The following is a 17,376-nucleotide window of genomic DNA, read 5'->3' on the forward strand; positions in this document are numbered from 1 at the left end:
CTAAAAAAATCGGGTCTGATCCATAAGACACCGGGTCTCAAACATAAGCCCAAAAAAAATCGCGTCGGGGGGAGCCCCCAGACACCCCTTACTACAAGGGCAAAAACTAGGCTCCACAACTCATCATCTCTCTCTCTCTCGTCTCTCATACATAGTATGTCTCTCGGCCACGCAAGCTTCTTCATTTAGGTAATGCTTCCTCTCCTCTTCATTTGCAAAATTTCTTTTCTGTCATTTGTTTTTTTGTCATTTAGATATGAAAGAAATTTGTATATATTTTTCTTTTCTGTGTGAAATAGCAGTCTGCAGTTCGATTGAGTTCTACTCTCCTTTAGCGTTAAATTTTGGGTTGGTATACAACATGAAATAGATAGAATTTATGTTGTACAACATGCATTGTATATACATTTATATGTATGTGTGTGTGCATGTTTGTATTGGCAGCTACTGATTATGTTAAAAACTCGATATAACATAATGATTATTTGTGAATGTCTGAGTTGCTAGTTTGGCTTTGATGTTGGTCATAATGTTTATTCTTAAAACTGGTAAAGAACAACATTAGTAGTTGATTTTTACTATATGTTGTTTCTAAATTATTTTTATTGTTTTCTTATCTTGCTAAGTATGATTGACACCTTATTTTCTTATAATTTTAATTGTGGCTTTAATGTTATTCATCTCCAAGCCATGGTATTTATGCCTCTTTACTCAAAGATCACTGCTTGTATTTTGCATGTCACACAGTAGAAAACAGAATTAGATTGAGTTTTAAATCTGTGTATTGCAGGTCACATAGTAGAAAACAGAATTGTTGCATTCAACAACAACAACAACAACTACGCCTTCATCCCAAAATAATTGGGGTCGGCGATATGAACCAAAAAAGGAAATCATTATGGGTCTTCCACATGAATCCTTCTCCTCCAATCATTTTTATCCAATGTCATGCCCTTGGTGAGGTTCAAAACATTCATATCCTTTCCTATCACCTTCATCCATGCCTTTCTAGGCCTACCCCGACCTCTTTTAACTAATATATTTTCCCATTTCTCCATCCTTCTAACTGGAGCATCATTAGGCCTTCGCCGAATATGTCCAAACCACCGTAAACGATTCTCTCTCATCTCATTTTCAATGGGTGCAACGCCTACCTTCTTACGTATCTCCTCATTCTGAATCTTATCTTTTATTGTATTTCCACACATCCATCTCAGCATACGCATCTCAGCTACACTCATTTTTTGAATATGATGTCTCTTGGCAGCCCAACATTTCGTACCATATAGTAAAGCAGGCCTAATAGTCGTCCTATAAAACTTTTCCTTCAACCGCAATGGCATTCTACGATCGCACAACACTCCAGTTGCACTTTTTCATTTCATCCACCCAACCTTTATCCTATTATTTACATCTCCATCAATTTCTCCATACTTTTGAATGATAGATCCCAAATATTTGAAACAATCATCCACCGGTATTTCTTGCTCACCAAGCTTCACTACACTCTCATCATTACTTTGTTGCTTACTAAACCGACATTCCATGTAATTTGTCTTACTCTTACTCAACTTAAAACCTCATGCTTCCAATGTCTGTCTCCATAATTCTAACTTAGCATTAACCCCAGTTCTAGACTCATCAATCAAAACAATATCATCAGCAAACAACATACACCACGACACATTTTCTTGAATTGATCTCGTAAGCTCATCCATCACTATAGCAAATAGGAAAGGGCTTAAAGCAGATCCTTGATGTAACCCAACCGTTATAGGAAAATTGATTGTCACCCCTCCACAAGTGCGGACATTGATTACTACTCCTTCATACATATCTTTAATTATTTTAATGTACTTGAGAGAAACACCTTTCTTCATCATTGTCCACCAGAGAACGTCCCTAGGTACTCTATCATATTTTACATGTTAATCTCATATTTTCCAGTATTTATTTGAGATTTTTTATTTTTTTTTGGTTGTTGCTTCATCAATAAAGCATTTTTTATTTATTTGTAATTTTATATCTTTTTTATAGTTTTTTTAAAGTTTTCAAAAAAAAATTGAGGCTTACGCTTTACGCCTCACCTTAGATTTTGGTGCAGCGCCTCGCGCCTCAACGCTTTTCACAACACTGTTCACTACCTTTTTATCTATTCTTTTGCTAATTGTTTTTCTAATAACCTGATGCTGGCTATGAATATCCATTGCAGACACTTACATTTGAAAGTTGAGTGGGTTCCTCACAAAGGTTTAACTCTGGATCAATGTTGTAAAAAGAGTTGAGGCACAGAAACGCTCCACCAAATATGAAATGTTGCTTAAGCCTCAAGGCATAAAGCGTAAGCTTCAAAAATATATATTTTAAAACATAAAAAATCTAAAAATACAAATAAATAAAAGAAATGCTTTATTTATATGAGGGAGAAAACTTATTTTAATTCACATGATCTAATGACAAACTAAAAGTCACAAATTCACATGAACAATCTTTATATGCAAAATTACAAACCTACACATATACAACGGATTACATGTACATACACAATCCTTATATGTACATCTACAGACTACAAACCTACATACACAGTCAATTACATGTACATTCACCTATCAAAATATTATTTTTAAATAATAACACAAACCATGAAACTAACATTCACAAATTGATATACAGTCTTTACAAAAGCCAACACATACAATCAATTACATATACATACATAATCACAAGCCTACTTGCACATTTTATAAAACAGCAACATTATTTCAGTTTTGTAAAAATACTGAAGGTTTATCGGCATATTGCCATGAGGGAAACATGCAGGACTCCATGTTAATTAAATGTACAGACATAGGGGTGTGTTACTTGGTTTCAGCATATCGGCTTGTTCAGTTTTCAGGATTGCTGCTAATATCTGCTTCAGAAGTTGACAAAAAGCTACTACGAAAGCATGAAAGAGGAAACTAGCAGTCAATCATAATTTCTGATGATAATTAGAATATAAAAAAACACATGAATCAACACATGAATATAAAGCAACACATGAACTGAGGAAAAAGGAGGAAGAGGGAAGAACAAGAACAAAGGAAGAAGAAGAAAAAAGGAGGGAAGAAGAAAAAGAAGAAGCAGAGGAAGGGAAGAAGAAGAAGAAGAAGAAAAGGAGAAAGAGAAAGAGAGGGCTTTGATCTCATTTGACCAGCCAAAGAAAAGGTGTGCGCTTCAAGGCATATGAGGTGCATGCCTCACTCAGGTTGCGCCATAGGATTGCGCCTCAAGGCAAAAAGCCCCTCAATTCGAGGCGAGGCACACTTTTTTCTCCTTGAGGCGTGCTTTCAACAACATTGCTCTGGATAGTGTTTCTGAGCAGTTACAAATATTGCCGGTAATTTGAAATTCACAAATTTATCACAATATTTTCAAGGGATAATATTATACCAAAATTTTTGAAAATATAATGTTTTTACCCCGATATTAAAAAAAATCTCTAACTCCACAAATTTGAGCATATGTATGTAAATCATTAGTCTAGAACTCTATGAAACTCAACCTGATGAACTAAAAATGGTTTACCTCAGTCCTCGTATTTTTTATTAGAGCGTGTTTGATTCAGATACTGGGAACAATTATCAAAGCTATGACACTATCTGTAAATGAAATAACTCCAATATTTTAGCTAGAAATGCTAATGTGGTATTTTAATTCCAGCTGCTAATACAGGTACTAGTCTGAGATGTGGTGAAGTATCTCTGTCACTAGTTGTAGATTTGGTTTGCCAATTGTTGACAACTTCATCAGTCTGAAATACAATTAATTTTCTAAAAATACCATATAGTTGTTAAAATGTAATATAGATATATATAATAATATATTATTATTATTATATATATATATCTATTATTTTTATTTTCTTTTAATTTATTGTATAATAAATATTATCTAGTTCGTATCGAACTAGATAATATCTAGTTTGGTTAAGTTCCACTTGGAACTTAACCAAATACTAGCTGTTGGAACTAGTCAAACAACTAGATTTCTAGCCGTTGGACTAGTCCAACTCCCTAGAAGGGAGAGCTCTTTATGAGCTCTCCCATTAGCTCTTGTATAAATAGGGGTGCAGCCCCCTTGTAAACTTCACTTATTGTAATGCTTTTCAAGCATCCTTTTTACATAAATAAAATTATTTATTTATGTGTGTGTTGTTCCTATTTTACCCTTTTTAAGGGTTTTGCTTAAAGTGTCTTTTAGACATTTCGTTCGATCATTCTAAGGGCGTTCATGGAAGACCACCATTTCACTACATGGTATCAAAGCTATGAAAATATTAGATCTTGGAGAAAAATTGTCTCGGTTTCCGTGCCCTTTGCAAAAGTGTTTTGCCGCTTGAAGGGAAGTATTTTATCACTTCATTTGAAGAGCTTCAACATCTTGTATCCCTTTCTTTTTTCATTCTTTTATTGTTCTTCTCTTCTAACCTTATTCTTTCTCTTCCCTTGTAATCGATGGATGACAATGATAAAGTCACTATCATTCCCATGAAGTTAAGTGATACGAACTATGTAACATGGGCTTCTATCATGAAGCTCCATATATGGGGAAAAGGTTTATGGGGGATTGTGGATGGTTCCGATTCGGAACCTAAACTATCTCTTACCAAAAAAGAGGGAGATAAATAGGTTCCTCTATCGAAAGAAGAGAAAATCAAAGCCCTAGTCTCTTATGAGAAAAAATGGAAAGAGTGGAGAATAGCTCATGCAAAAATAATGTCATGGCTTATCAATAGCATTGACATTAAAAAATGTTCAAGCCTTGCCAAATTCGATCATGTCGATAAGGCATGGAAATACCTTAAAAATATGTATTCCCTTAAAGATATTGCACATGTGTGCAACCTTCAAGAAAATGTTCAAATAATGACTCAAGGTGATAAAACGATTCGTGAATATTACAATGGGTTGTCGAAACTTTGGGAGAAACTTTCTCTCTTAGAACCAAAGTGGCATTGTGCCGAAGACATTGAGCTTCGCCAAAAGCAACTTGATGTTGAACACTTTTACCAATTTATAACTGGGTTAATGCCAGAATTTGAAACCACCAAATCGGCCCTCCTTCATTGGGGAAAGATTTCCTCCATTGTTGAAACTATTAAATAACTAACAATGGAGGAAAATCGTCTCTGAAAAGGTTCTTCTAAAACTGATGATGATTCGGTCCTAGCTATATCTAAGCCTGGGAATCACACTCGCACTTACAGGCCACCTCATTTTGGGAGGCAAAATGGCGAGTTTGATAAAAAAAAAGGTGATTTGTCATCACTATCATGAACCGGGGAATTATAGGCCTCAATGTCCAAAATTAAAGAAAAGAGATGAAAAGAAGGTTGCATCAGTTGAAGAATCAAAAGATCAAGATGCACCTGTTTTTATGGCTCAACTTATGGAGATCCTTCAAGGAGTCTTTTCTTCCGCTGAAGCCTCAACTGAAGCGGCAGTTGCGTCTGTTTCTAGTCCATGTAACTTTCCTTGGCTTTTAGATTCTGGTGTCTCATTTCATATGACCCCACATTATAAATGTTGATTCGAATGTCTTAAAAATAACTCAAGTATTTCAAAAGTCTTTACAGCAGATGGAATATCTCTTGAAATAAAAGGAATTGGGTGTTTTGAAAAAACAAAACTTTTTGTGTTTCAGAAGTTAGATATATTCCAAAACTTAATTTGAATCTCTTATTTGTTTCTCAAATTTCTGATTATGGATGTAATACATCATTCTCTTCTGATGGTTGCTGGATACAAGATCGTCAGTCAGGGAAGCTGATTGAGGAAGGCCATAAAGAAGGAGGACTATATTACATGGATTTTTTAGAGCTACCCAAGAATGTTTTTTGCTTAAATGTTCAGAAATTGAAAACAGACTTATGGCACAAAAGACTTGGCCATCCTCATATGTCTAAAATCCAATATTTTCCAAATTTGGGAAAGTTTTGTAAATCTGAAAATTTTGCTTGTAAAGACTGCATTCTTGAAAAAAATGAAAAGATTACATTTCTCTAGTAGAACTTTTGTCTCTTCAAAACCACTTGAGTTAATATATTTGAATGTTTGGAGACCCGCACCAGTAATTTCTAAAGGTGGCTTTGCATATTATGTCATCTTTATAGATGATTTTACTAGACATACTTGAATTTATTTTCTTAAAAATAAAACTGAAGTTTTTACTCACTTTCAAATATTTCATAAAATGGTCACAAACAAATTTCAAAGTAATGTCTCTATTTTTTGCACTAATTCAGGGAGAGAATTTATGTCTAGAGAGTTTAAAAACTATCTTATTTCATATGGCATTATTCATCAACGATCTTGCCCAAACACCCCGCAATAGAATGGTCTTGCAGAACGCAAACATCATCACATTATGGAGATCACTCAGACTTTGCTAATAGCAAGCCAAGTGTCAAAAGGATTTTGAGCAAAAGCAGCTTTAAGTGCTACTTATCTCATAAACTGAATGTCATCTTCTTCTTTAAAAAACAAAACTCTAGTTGAAAAACTTTATACCTTAGCTCCAGACTAAGAGTATTTAGCTGCAAATGTTTTGTATTTACAAACAAAAATGATAAATTCTTCCATCGTGCAATTCTATGTGCCTTTTTAGGATATGCCGAAAATAAAAAATGGTACATATGTTACGATGTTCAAAATAATAAATTATGTGTCAAGGAATGTGACCTTTCTTGAAAAGGAGATTTTTTTTTAAAGTAAAAAACACAAGGATATTACTGAATATTCCTTTTTAATTGACTTAACTTCCAAATCCGATGAAGAGGATTTTGAATGTAGTTTTGACAATGACCAAAGCCCTACTAGCTTTGATCTTGATACTGAAGATCAAACTAGTAGGGATGTTAGTCTTCAGTATTCAAGACGAAGAATTGGAGAGCAACGCCCTCCATGCGCATTAGAAAGGTTGTCTGAAGTTTCTCCTCGTAGGACTTCTAGAATCTCTAGACCCCTTGGGAAGTTTGTGTCCCATGAATCTTTTTCACCCTCATATAGGGCAACTCTTGCTTTAATTCAATCCTATGTTGAACCTTCCTCATATTTTGAAGCCAAAAATCATGCATAATGGATTGAAGCTATGAAATTAGAGCTAGATGCTTTAGAAAAAACCAATACTTAGTCCATCCAAAACCTACTTCTTGAAAAAAAAACCTATAGGTTGTCGATGGCTCTATAAAGTCAAAACCAAAAGTGATGGGACCCTAAAAAGATACAAGGCACGTCTTGTAGCCAAAGGCTACGCTCAAGGGTATGACATTGATTACGAGAAAATCTTTGCTCTTGTGGCTCGAATGACCATAGTTCAAACTTTAATTGCCTTAGACTCTATTAAGAAATGGCCTATATTTCAAATGGACGTTAAAAATGCATTCTTAAAGGGGAGCCTTGTTGAAGAAGTATACATGGAAGCTCCTCCTGATATTAGTCTTCCTAAGGGTAAAATTTTTCGTTTTGAGAAAGCGCTTTATGGTCTTAAACAGGCATCAAAAGCCTGGTATGACAGGTTTAGTCATGTTATGACTAATATTGATTTTCGTTCTTGTTTGACCGATATTGCCTTATTTATTAAGCAATCTGATGCAGGTATCATTATCCTTCTTCTTTATGTGGATGATATGATCATCACTGGAGGTGACAAACAGGGAGTTGCTAATATCAAAACTCTTCTTAAAACTCTTTTTGAGATGTCTGACCTAGGACTATTACGATATTTTCTAGGCATAGAAGTTGCTTATTCCCCTAGAAGGTATTTGATTTCTCAAACTAAATTTGCTTTTGACATTATTTGCAGGTCTGGCATCTCAGATGAAAAGAAAGTAGATACTCCAGAAGTAGTTAATGTTAAGATGAAAATTGATGATGGAGAACGATTTGAAGATCCTACTCCATTTAGACAACTTATTGGAGCTCTTTCCTACCTTTCTATCACTCGTCCAGACATTGCACATGTTGTCCACACAACTAGTCAATTTCAACATACTCCCACCTCTATTCACATGGGAGCAATCTTACGCATTATTAGATATTTAAAGAGTTCTCTTTCACGAGGACTTTTCTTGTCTGCATCATCTTCTTTAGATTTAATTGTTTATACTGATGCTGACTCGGGAGGTGATCCTAATGATAGGCACTCAACCACTGGTTTTTGTATGTTCTTAGGTGAATCTTTCGTACCGTGGAGGTGCAAGAAGCAGCAGAAGGTCTCTCTTTTCTCCACTGAAGCCGAATATAGAGTCATGGCAACCACCACAATGAAAGTTGTTTGGCTCCGAAGACTGTTAGCTGACATGGGAGTTGAAGCAACACAGGCATCGCGCATGTGCTATGACAATAAGAGTGCAATCTACATCACAAGCAACCGGACCTTTCATGAACGCACCAAACACATAGAAATGGATTGTCACTATGTTCGAGAGGAGAAACTACACGGCACCATTGATCTGTCATATGTTACATCTGAATACCAAGTAGCAGATTTCTTCACCAAACCTCTTACGGCTCCCAGATTTCACTTCCTTTTAGACAAACTTTCGTTCATTGTACCGTAAGTTTGAGTATTGTTAAAATGTAATATAGATATATATAATAATAATATATTATTATTATATATATCTATTATTTTTTATTTTTTTTAATTTATTGTACAATAAATATTATCTAGTTCGTATCGAACTAAATAATATCTAGTTTGGTTAAGTTTCACTTGAAACTTAACCAAATACTAGCTGTTGGAACTAGTCCAACAGCTAGAAAGTATTAGCTCTTGTATAAATAGGGGTGCAGCCTCCTTGTAAACTTCACTTCTTGTAATGCTTTTCAAGCATTCTTTTTACAAACAACAACAACTACGCCTTCATCCCAAAACAATTGGGGTCGGCGATATGAACCAACAAAGAAAATCATTCTGGGTCTTCCACATGAATCCTTCTCCTCCATTCATTATTTATTTGTGTGTGTTGTTCCTATTTTACCCTTTTTAAGAGCTTTGCTTAAAGTGTCTTTTAAACACTTTGTTCGATCATTCCAAGGGCGTTCATGGAAGACCACCATTTCATTACAACAGTAACACCACATAACTGCCATAACTATACTTTATTTGAATTATCACTGAAGAAACAAAGTGAAATGGCTGCATCTCAGGAAGGAATTAAAAAAGGCAGAGAAGCAGCAAAAGCTGCAGCAGCTGCTCACGCACAGGCCAACTTGAAAGCAAAGAAAGTTCAAGGCAGAGGGAATGAACAGAAAAAGTTACTTTTTGTACATTTAAGAAGATGCTTTTCACACATTGTTAGCAACAATATTTATCTACACAAAAACTGCTAAATCATAAGTGAAGCAAAATATTGCTCAAATTCTTGATCGATTGTTGGTTTCCTCTCGCACTGCAGAGTGTCTGCATCCAAAAAAAATAGAGGGAAGCTCATTAATCACACACGTAAAAACTTAAACCCCCCCAAAGAAAAAGCCATAAAGCATTCACCTTGATTATTCCATCTTCCAGATGACAGTACGTGGATAGGGGAAGATGCATCAGTGAGATACAGTAAGGGGTCATCATCTGTGTTTTGGCATTCTTCTAAACCAATCAGATCTGCGTAGCTTATGCCCAAGTCCAGCAGAGAGTCATCCTCTGTGTATGGAAATTCTGACCCACAATTTGAAGGTCCTTTCAAATTTTCAATCACCATTTCTTTATCAAGGATGCCCATACAATTCAACCTCTTGGATAAGGGCTTTGGTTCTTTGCTTAGGCATTCTGTTGTTTCTGCTGCTTCACCGTCTTTTAATTTCCTTTTGACGGTTATGCTAGTTAAGGAATATAGGTTATCCCTGAAAGTGCTATCACTACAGTTCTCAATAGGTATAGTGGTGTCACAGTCTCCATCGAAGCTGTTGCTACTACTGCTGGGTATTGATTCTTCTGATATTATGACCAGTTTCGCATATCCACCTTCGCTATTTGTAGATGATACAACATCTTCTGGCATGCTGTTTGGACCATAATCCTCCATTTCAGATGGCAAATGCTTTGCATAAGTTCCCATGGCATATTCAATGCCATCTGGTTCAAAGCTCGGAGCTCCATCTTTACGTCTGTCAGATGATTGAGTTATACATTTGAGCTTTGGCAATGGCAGAGCCAATTGCCCGTCTTGTAACTTTCTTTTCTTGCTCCAGTCGACAACAATAAGAGAAGGCGACACACCATTGCAGCCAATACTGAAGGGCTCACCCAAAACAAGATTGTTAGGCCCAACTGCCTCAAGCATATAGTCGACACACCAGCAATATGAAAATACGAACCATAATAAAGAAAAAAAATTCAAGACTCGGCATTAATTTAAGATCACCAGAGAAGGTTGTGATGTGTAGAACCGTTCAACCAAGTCTGCTTTCTGATATTCCACCAGTATTGGGGATGCTACATGGTCCGCCTACCATGCCCATTGTTTTACAGTTTTTTATGGTACCCCATATCAAAATATATTTACATGATGACAAGGAAAAAAATCATTAATAAACGGAGATTTTCAGTGTCCAATTCACTATTCATTATTGATTAATAGTGTATAAGTAACTGCATCCGGGAGAAACTTGGAGAATTTCTTGACCTTGTGCAATCAACAACCTCGAGTTCAACTATTTAATGTCAAAGACAATATAACTGATCCTTTCATCGAAAGTATCAAGGCCAGACTCTATGGTAGCTGCAGACAGAACAATGGACCAGTTTTCAGACACTTAACTGCAGAGTGATCCACAGGATCTTAGAATGGCAGTTGGTTGTAGAGAAGTCCGGGACTGAAGATACATGCTGCCATGAACAATGACCAGCCAAGACAATATGGCAACATAAGTTGCCGGCATTTATTTTGAGCTTAGCAAAGCTGATGTTTGATTCAGTACTCCAGTAAATAAGTTGAAATGTATAAAGATAGCAGTTAGAACTAAATATATTATCAGGGCAGTGTATGATATTTTATAAAACCTCATTTGTTTCCTGCCTCTGCTCCTTAAAACTAACGGAAAGTTGTGATCGCATATAATTTCTAATGGCTGCACATAAACTCAAACTGCCAATAAACTTCAAGCAGAGTGTGTGTGTGTGTGTGTGTGTGTGTGTGTGTGTGTGTGTGTGTGTGTGTGTGTGTGTGTGTGTGTGTGTGTGTGTTATCAATATATCTATGCATAAGTACTTTTTCCATAGTTACAAGGAAAATAGAAGTATGCCTATACACCATATAATCCTCCATTTCAAACCCCAGCTAACTTGAGACAGCATCAAGAACTTGCAGGATAATGTAGAATTTCATTATGATTTAGAACTTCAAAATAGCAAGTGATCAAACTAATCTTATGAGAAAGTTCTAAATGAAACAAACTACACATTATTCTAACATAAACGTGAAGTGTTTATAGCTTGTCTCAAGGTAAGTAGGATTTTCATTTTTATTGTCCTGCAGTTTAAATAACATCCAATAGCATTTACAAGCTGGTATTCTTCAAATTTTCTAGTTTTTATTAAAATATTTCTTAATTTACCAAGTTAGATCGCAGGAAATGATCATGAATGAGCTATTTGAAAAACTGAATGACATTTCACTGTTTCCTTATTTTATAACCCGAATTTCAAACCTTTATTTTCTTCTCTAAAACTTGATTCATACATTTCTTCTCTCATTCATTGGAAAAAGCATTTCAACTTATAATAAATTCATCTTGAACTGGTGGTCCCAACAGACAACAGTGAAGATGCACATGAAATGAATAGAAACCCACTGAATGGGGTTCAAGAAAGACCAGTCTGGTTCATGGAACCAAAATCGAATCCAAGCAATCAGGTACTCACAATCAGGTACTTAGCTTTGTGAAATTTGCCAAATACGTGTGCCACATTCTTCAAGTCTCACTTCCATGGAATCAGTTTTCAGTTCCATGAACCGAAACCAAACACGACAGAAGGCCTTTCTAGATCTAACATCCTCCACTAATAGCTCCTAAAAACCTTTTGCAACACCCTCAAGCCCGCAAATCCCATACTAGATCAGATCAATTTCAACAGAATTGCAACTCGGTGCCGTGCCAAAATATTTCAATTTCTGATCATATCCAGAAAATAAGCAAAGAAAAAAGGTATCGCCTTGCCCACTCTCCTCAAAAATTAGTCAGAGCCCCAATCACAATCAGAAACATCCCCTCACCACACCATCATCAAAGACTCAGTAACTCAAGACATGATCAGAATCTGTGAGCTAATTTAAGGCTTTCTTAAGGGTCTTCTACCACTCAAAACAGAGAGAGAGAGAGAGATGGCTTAGGCAAGGCAAGATCGAGACAGATTGTCCCTTCAGTGATACCCATATCAGAAAACGAATCAAATATCCAAACAAAAACAATTTTCAAAAAATCCAAACACCCAAACATCCCCAAGAATCCAACTATGGTACTAACCATCAGATGGTGAAAGAAATTCCCAACTGACCATGAAAATGAAACGCAAAAAAGCTGAAGAGGAAGAAGAAAAAAGAGAGAGGCTATCAAAGAACAAAACAAACAACAGACCCATATAAATAAATAAATAAATACAGAGGATCTAAGAATCGAACCTGAGATTCCCAACTGCGTTACCTTCAGTTTCCATCATCCCCACCACCACCAGCAGAAGACCAGGGATCGAATTTCCCCCCTTTCTGCAGTCACCCCATATTTTTCAACAGGAACTAGGAGAAGCAATCTGTGCTTGCCACCCTTATCGATCATTGATGAGCAAAAGGTAATTTGCGTACTAAACGAAGAGCAAGTGTTAGGACCGCACACCCACTTGTTGATACCTCCATGGTGGGGTTCCACCAGACTTGTGCTGCTAATCTTCCGTTTCGCGAACGCTACACACACAGGCCGTTGAAAGTAGGAAGTAGGAACTCATCAGTCCGATAAGCGATTTATTTATCTGGATCGGGTATATCTGACTGACCCGATGTCTTAAACCAATTAAACTCGATCCGACCTGATTTTTTAGGCAGGGCTGTCAACGGGTTTAGTTTGCATCGGTATTCCGATCCGACCCAAACCCGAATATCCAAGTATGAGCATGAAAATTGCCGACCTGAATAAAATTCGGGTAGGCCCAAACCTGACCTGATCAATATGCGGGCGAGGGGTTTCGGTCAAGATTTTTGTCAGGTAACCAACCTAACTCGTTTTTTTATGGGTACCCAATCCGACCTGAGTATTATATTAAATATAAAAAAAAAATCTAAAATTATGTGAGCTCGGGTTTGAGATTCTATTTTTGTGACCCAACAAAACCTAAGCCAGGTTATTAGTTATATGGGAGGGTCCGGGTCAATCTTGACCCGACTGTTGACAGCCCTAGTCTCAGGGTTGGAACCAGGTCTAAAACAAAGACCTGGAGAAATAACGGGCTGGGTCTTGGGTACGGTGCTTGTATATATTGGAACCTGTTTAAGCTATTCGCATTTTATACTTGATCCAAATGGTTTCATACAATGTAAAAGCAAACCAACCCAAATCCAAAGCCTGTATTTACGCAAACCCGTTGCTTACCATACTAACCCGAACATAAACCTGTTTCATACTTGAATCAAACCCGCACCCGTACCCATTTAGCCCCACCTACCATCAGAACCAATTCAAAGCCAAAACAAGTTCACACCCATTTTGCTAATGGGTTTCCTATATATATATATATATATATATATATATATATATATATATATATATATATATATATATATATATATATATATATATATATATATATATATATATATATAACTTTCTTAATTAAAAAAATTAAGAAAAAAAAGAAAAATCCTTAAGGGTAGGGATGGCAGTAAACCGGGGCGAGGGCGAGGGACAAGGTCTTCATCCCTGCCCCCGTCTCAAAATTCTGCCATCCATCCCCACCTCCATCCCGCATGGGTTTTGATTTTAACCTCCATTGCCGCTTCAATCTTTGTTTCATGTCCAACATTCCAGATCCAAATGGGGCGGAGCCTCGTTTCTCCTTGGTCCACTGCCTTCACTAAAGAAGAAGAGAAATGTTTACTAACAGGAATCGGGATGAAGCAGAGCGGGTTGGGGGGAAAGCGTAAGTCCATCCTTGCCTCCATCCCGCACGGGTTTTGATTTTAACCTTCATCCCCAGTCCAAACTGGGTGAGATGAGGCGGGACCTGTTCTCGCCACCCCTCCGCTGCTATCCTTACCAGGGGGGTTGGCTTAGTGGGGTGGGGCCTTGGCTACTAGACTGGCGGTCAAGGTTTGATTGTCATGGGTTTTGCTCATCTACGCAAGTCAATGTGTATTATAGGCCCTGGTGGAAGGAGCCCTAGCTTCGGAGTTTTACGCTACCGGTACAACAACCATAGGTATGGCAGGCTGAGCCAAAGCAACTAGGTCTTCGAGCCAGGTGCGGTTTCTTTGGGTTATAAATTCAAAAAAGAAAAGAAAGAAAGAAAGAAATCTATTCATCAAAAAAACAATCGACTTTATTCTGCTAAGTTTGCCGTTAAGAGAGACCATTCTTGGGCTGGAAAACAACCAAACTTTAAGACATTCAAGGGTTTCCTTGCTTCAGCATCATCTCTTTTGGCTTGACAGGACTCAACCCTAATCCCACTCCGTTAAACCCCAAGGTTTATAATTATAAATTATTGTTAAATCTGTAACTGATTATTCATTAAGTGAACATTATACACTTTCGTAACCAAACCATCTTTCTTTATTCACATCAAGCATCTTGTTGCAATAGGAAGCTTAGATATTTCAAATGAAAAATCTCTTTTGGATGCTTGAAAAATAAAGAAATAGTGTCCACCTACTACTACTGTCTTTTTTTAGATAGGCAAGCTGCGGTTAGGCAGACACCTACCGGTTACATGAATAAACTTAAAACTGAATTACAATCATCTATTAACTAGAGGAAACCAGTGAGGAGGTTTGTCCTGATAAAGTTGCAGATGAGCTAAACACTGAACATAGTTAATCTTCTCCACAGCTACTCGAACGCAACGGACAGGATTTAAACTGAGGACATCTACCACATCATCAATCTGCATCAAGTGGCTTCGACCATCCAAAATCCTATTCGCAGCATGCACAATATCCCACCTCGAAGATTCCACAATCACCTTATGCGGATTCAGAATAATGCTCAAGACATGTTTTCACGCAATCAATTCACAATGAATTTCATGAATGTGAAACCTCAAGGAATATCTAACCTTGAGCCATCCCATAGCAGGAGGAACCCATCGTGAAACATACAACCAATCCAGGAAAATATGATAGTATGAGCCAAAACAAAGGTGAAGAACGTGAGTGTGTACCTCAATAAGAACCATGCATTTGATAGGCCTGTGTACACCCTTTGGATCAAACAAGATGTGACAATATCTAGTTTCTCTTATCTTCCTCACCACCACTTCAAATGCAAAATTCATGTTTTTCCACTATAATAAAGTATTTGATAGTCTATCCCCAGGTATTCTCTTTCTTATAGAGCAAAGATATAAGAAAAGTAATGCAAAATGAAAAATTAGTACATATTTTTCGACCCTTCCATACTAAAAACTTTCATGTTGAGATAGTTTTTATAAAAAGTACACTTTTTGATAAGAAACATTCCTCTATGGAAGAGGTGAAAGAATGTTTTCTATCAAGAGAATTTATTTTTATACTCCCCACTAAAAGAATTTTTAGTTGAAGCTTGATTTTACACCCATAAGTCAAGCATATATTTATATACAAGAAGATACATTACAAACGTTAGGAATATCGAGAATAATAAGGTTGTTACAAAAACAATAATACCCAACGATAGTGGCTATCGTTTTATCAGAAAATCGGTTGAACCGAATATTTCAAACTCTTCTACGTTATACTAGATTCAAAACTTCTTGTATCTTCAGAACTTCTATTAACTTTCAGAATATTTTTGTCTCTAAGGAAAACCAATATTCTTGTTGGTACTGAGAGTCAGTTTTCTTGAATCTCTTCTACATTGATCTAGCAAAACGAACAATTGTTATCTTTATCATGACCCTGCAAGCTCAGCGTGAGATCAACAACATTGAGCTTGTTGCAAATGAACGTAAACCATGAAACAAGAAGAGGTTTAGTTAGGCCGTTAGCAAGCTGACCAGAGAAGTTAATAAACTGCACTTGAAGATGTCCCTTTTACACATGGTCCCGAACAAAGTGAAAATCAATTTCAACGTGTTTGGTGCGTGCATGAAAAACAAGATTCATCGTGAGACATAATGCTCCCAGATTATCACACCAAAGAGTAGGTGGAGAGGACGTATCGAAGCCGAGCTCAGTGAAGAGGGATTGGAGCCAAAGGAGATTAGCAACTGCACAGGCCAAGGATTTGTACTCGGCCTCAATACTGGATCGGGCGACAATCTGTTGCTTGCGGGAGGACCAAGAAACTAGATTAGAGCCAAGAAAAACTGCAAAACCACTTGTGGACTTGCGATCATCAATATTGTCCGCCCAATCAGCATAAGAGAAACACTAAGATGTATAGAAGAAGATTGTGCAAGAAACAAGCCATGGTGAATAGTTTCTTTGTCACTTGTTTCAGCTGCACGTTCTGTACTGTATTTTTTTTTTTTTGCTTTTTATTTCTTCTTTATACTTCCTTCTATTATTTTTTTTTATTCAACTTCCCAACCACTCTATTTTATTTTTTTCTAGTAGTCATCCTTTCTTTACTGTAAGCATTGCACATTATTATAATAAATTGATGCTCGGATCCCTTGATCTGAGCCTTTGATTTCCTGCTGCCTTGGGTTATCGCATGTTGCACAGTCGTGCGTTGAAGGGAGCAGCAACCTTAACCTCATCACGATGCAGCATCGTTTCCCTTTCTGAATCCTCGACCCTCGACGTCTGCACCCTCACACGACAGTTGCGATCTCTTCACTGCATCAAATGGCATCAGAGCCCAACCCCTCCTCCTTAGTTGACGACATGGCGCAAGAAGCGAGGGACGATCCTACGAACGGGGATACAATGATGTGAATGCTCGACATGATGATGAAGATGCAAGAAGATCTGTTATGCCTAAACAAGGATGTATCCGGCCTATCGAAACAACTGGATAGACTCGAAGATCGGCTCGTGGTCCTCGAGTCATCGGTGGAGACACATGCAACATCCAGGTTGAAAATGCGTGATGGATTGGGCGTCAATGTTGTTGGTCTTGCGGGTACGATGGCAATCGAACCAGCCCAATTGAACCACCAGTCTGTAGTGCAACAGGAGGGCTCCGGGGAGGATCTGCGTCG

General features: G+C 37.1%; 1 protein-coding gene across 1 annotated transcript; it reads right to left on the reverse strand.

The window, feature by feature from the left end:
* Window positions 1–9,292: 9,292 nt before the first annotated feature.
* On the reverse strand, window positions 9,293–12,805 carry LOC149828246 (uncharacterized). Its single transcript, XM_090016793.1, has 3 exons — window positions 12,665–12,805; window positions 9,538–10,277; window positions 9,293–9,450 (listed from the first exon to the last, which is right to left on the reverse strand). The coding sequence occupies exons 1-3, from the start codon at window positions 12,700–12,702 to the stop codon at window positions 9,377–9,379; spliced, it is 852 nt and encodes a 283-aa protein (XP_089872919.1). The 5' UTR covers window positions 12,703–12,805; the 3' UTR covers window positions 9,293–9,376.
* Between the last annotated feature and the right edge of the window lie 4,571 nt (window positions 12,806–17,376).

Source organism: Nuphar pumila, chromosome 9, assembly GCF_984573655.1.
Source record: "Nuphar pumila chromosome 9, dmNupPumi1.hap1.1, whole genome shotgun sequence".
NCBI classification, from domain to species: domain Eukaryota; kingdom Viridiplantae; phylum Streptophyta; class Magnoliopsida; order Nymphaeales; family Nymphaeaceae; genus Nuphar; species Nuphar pumila.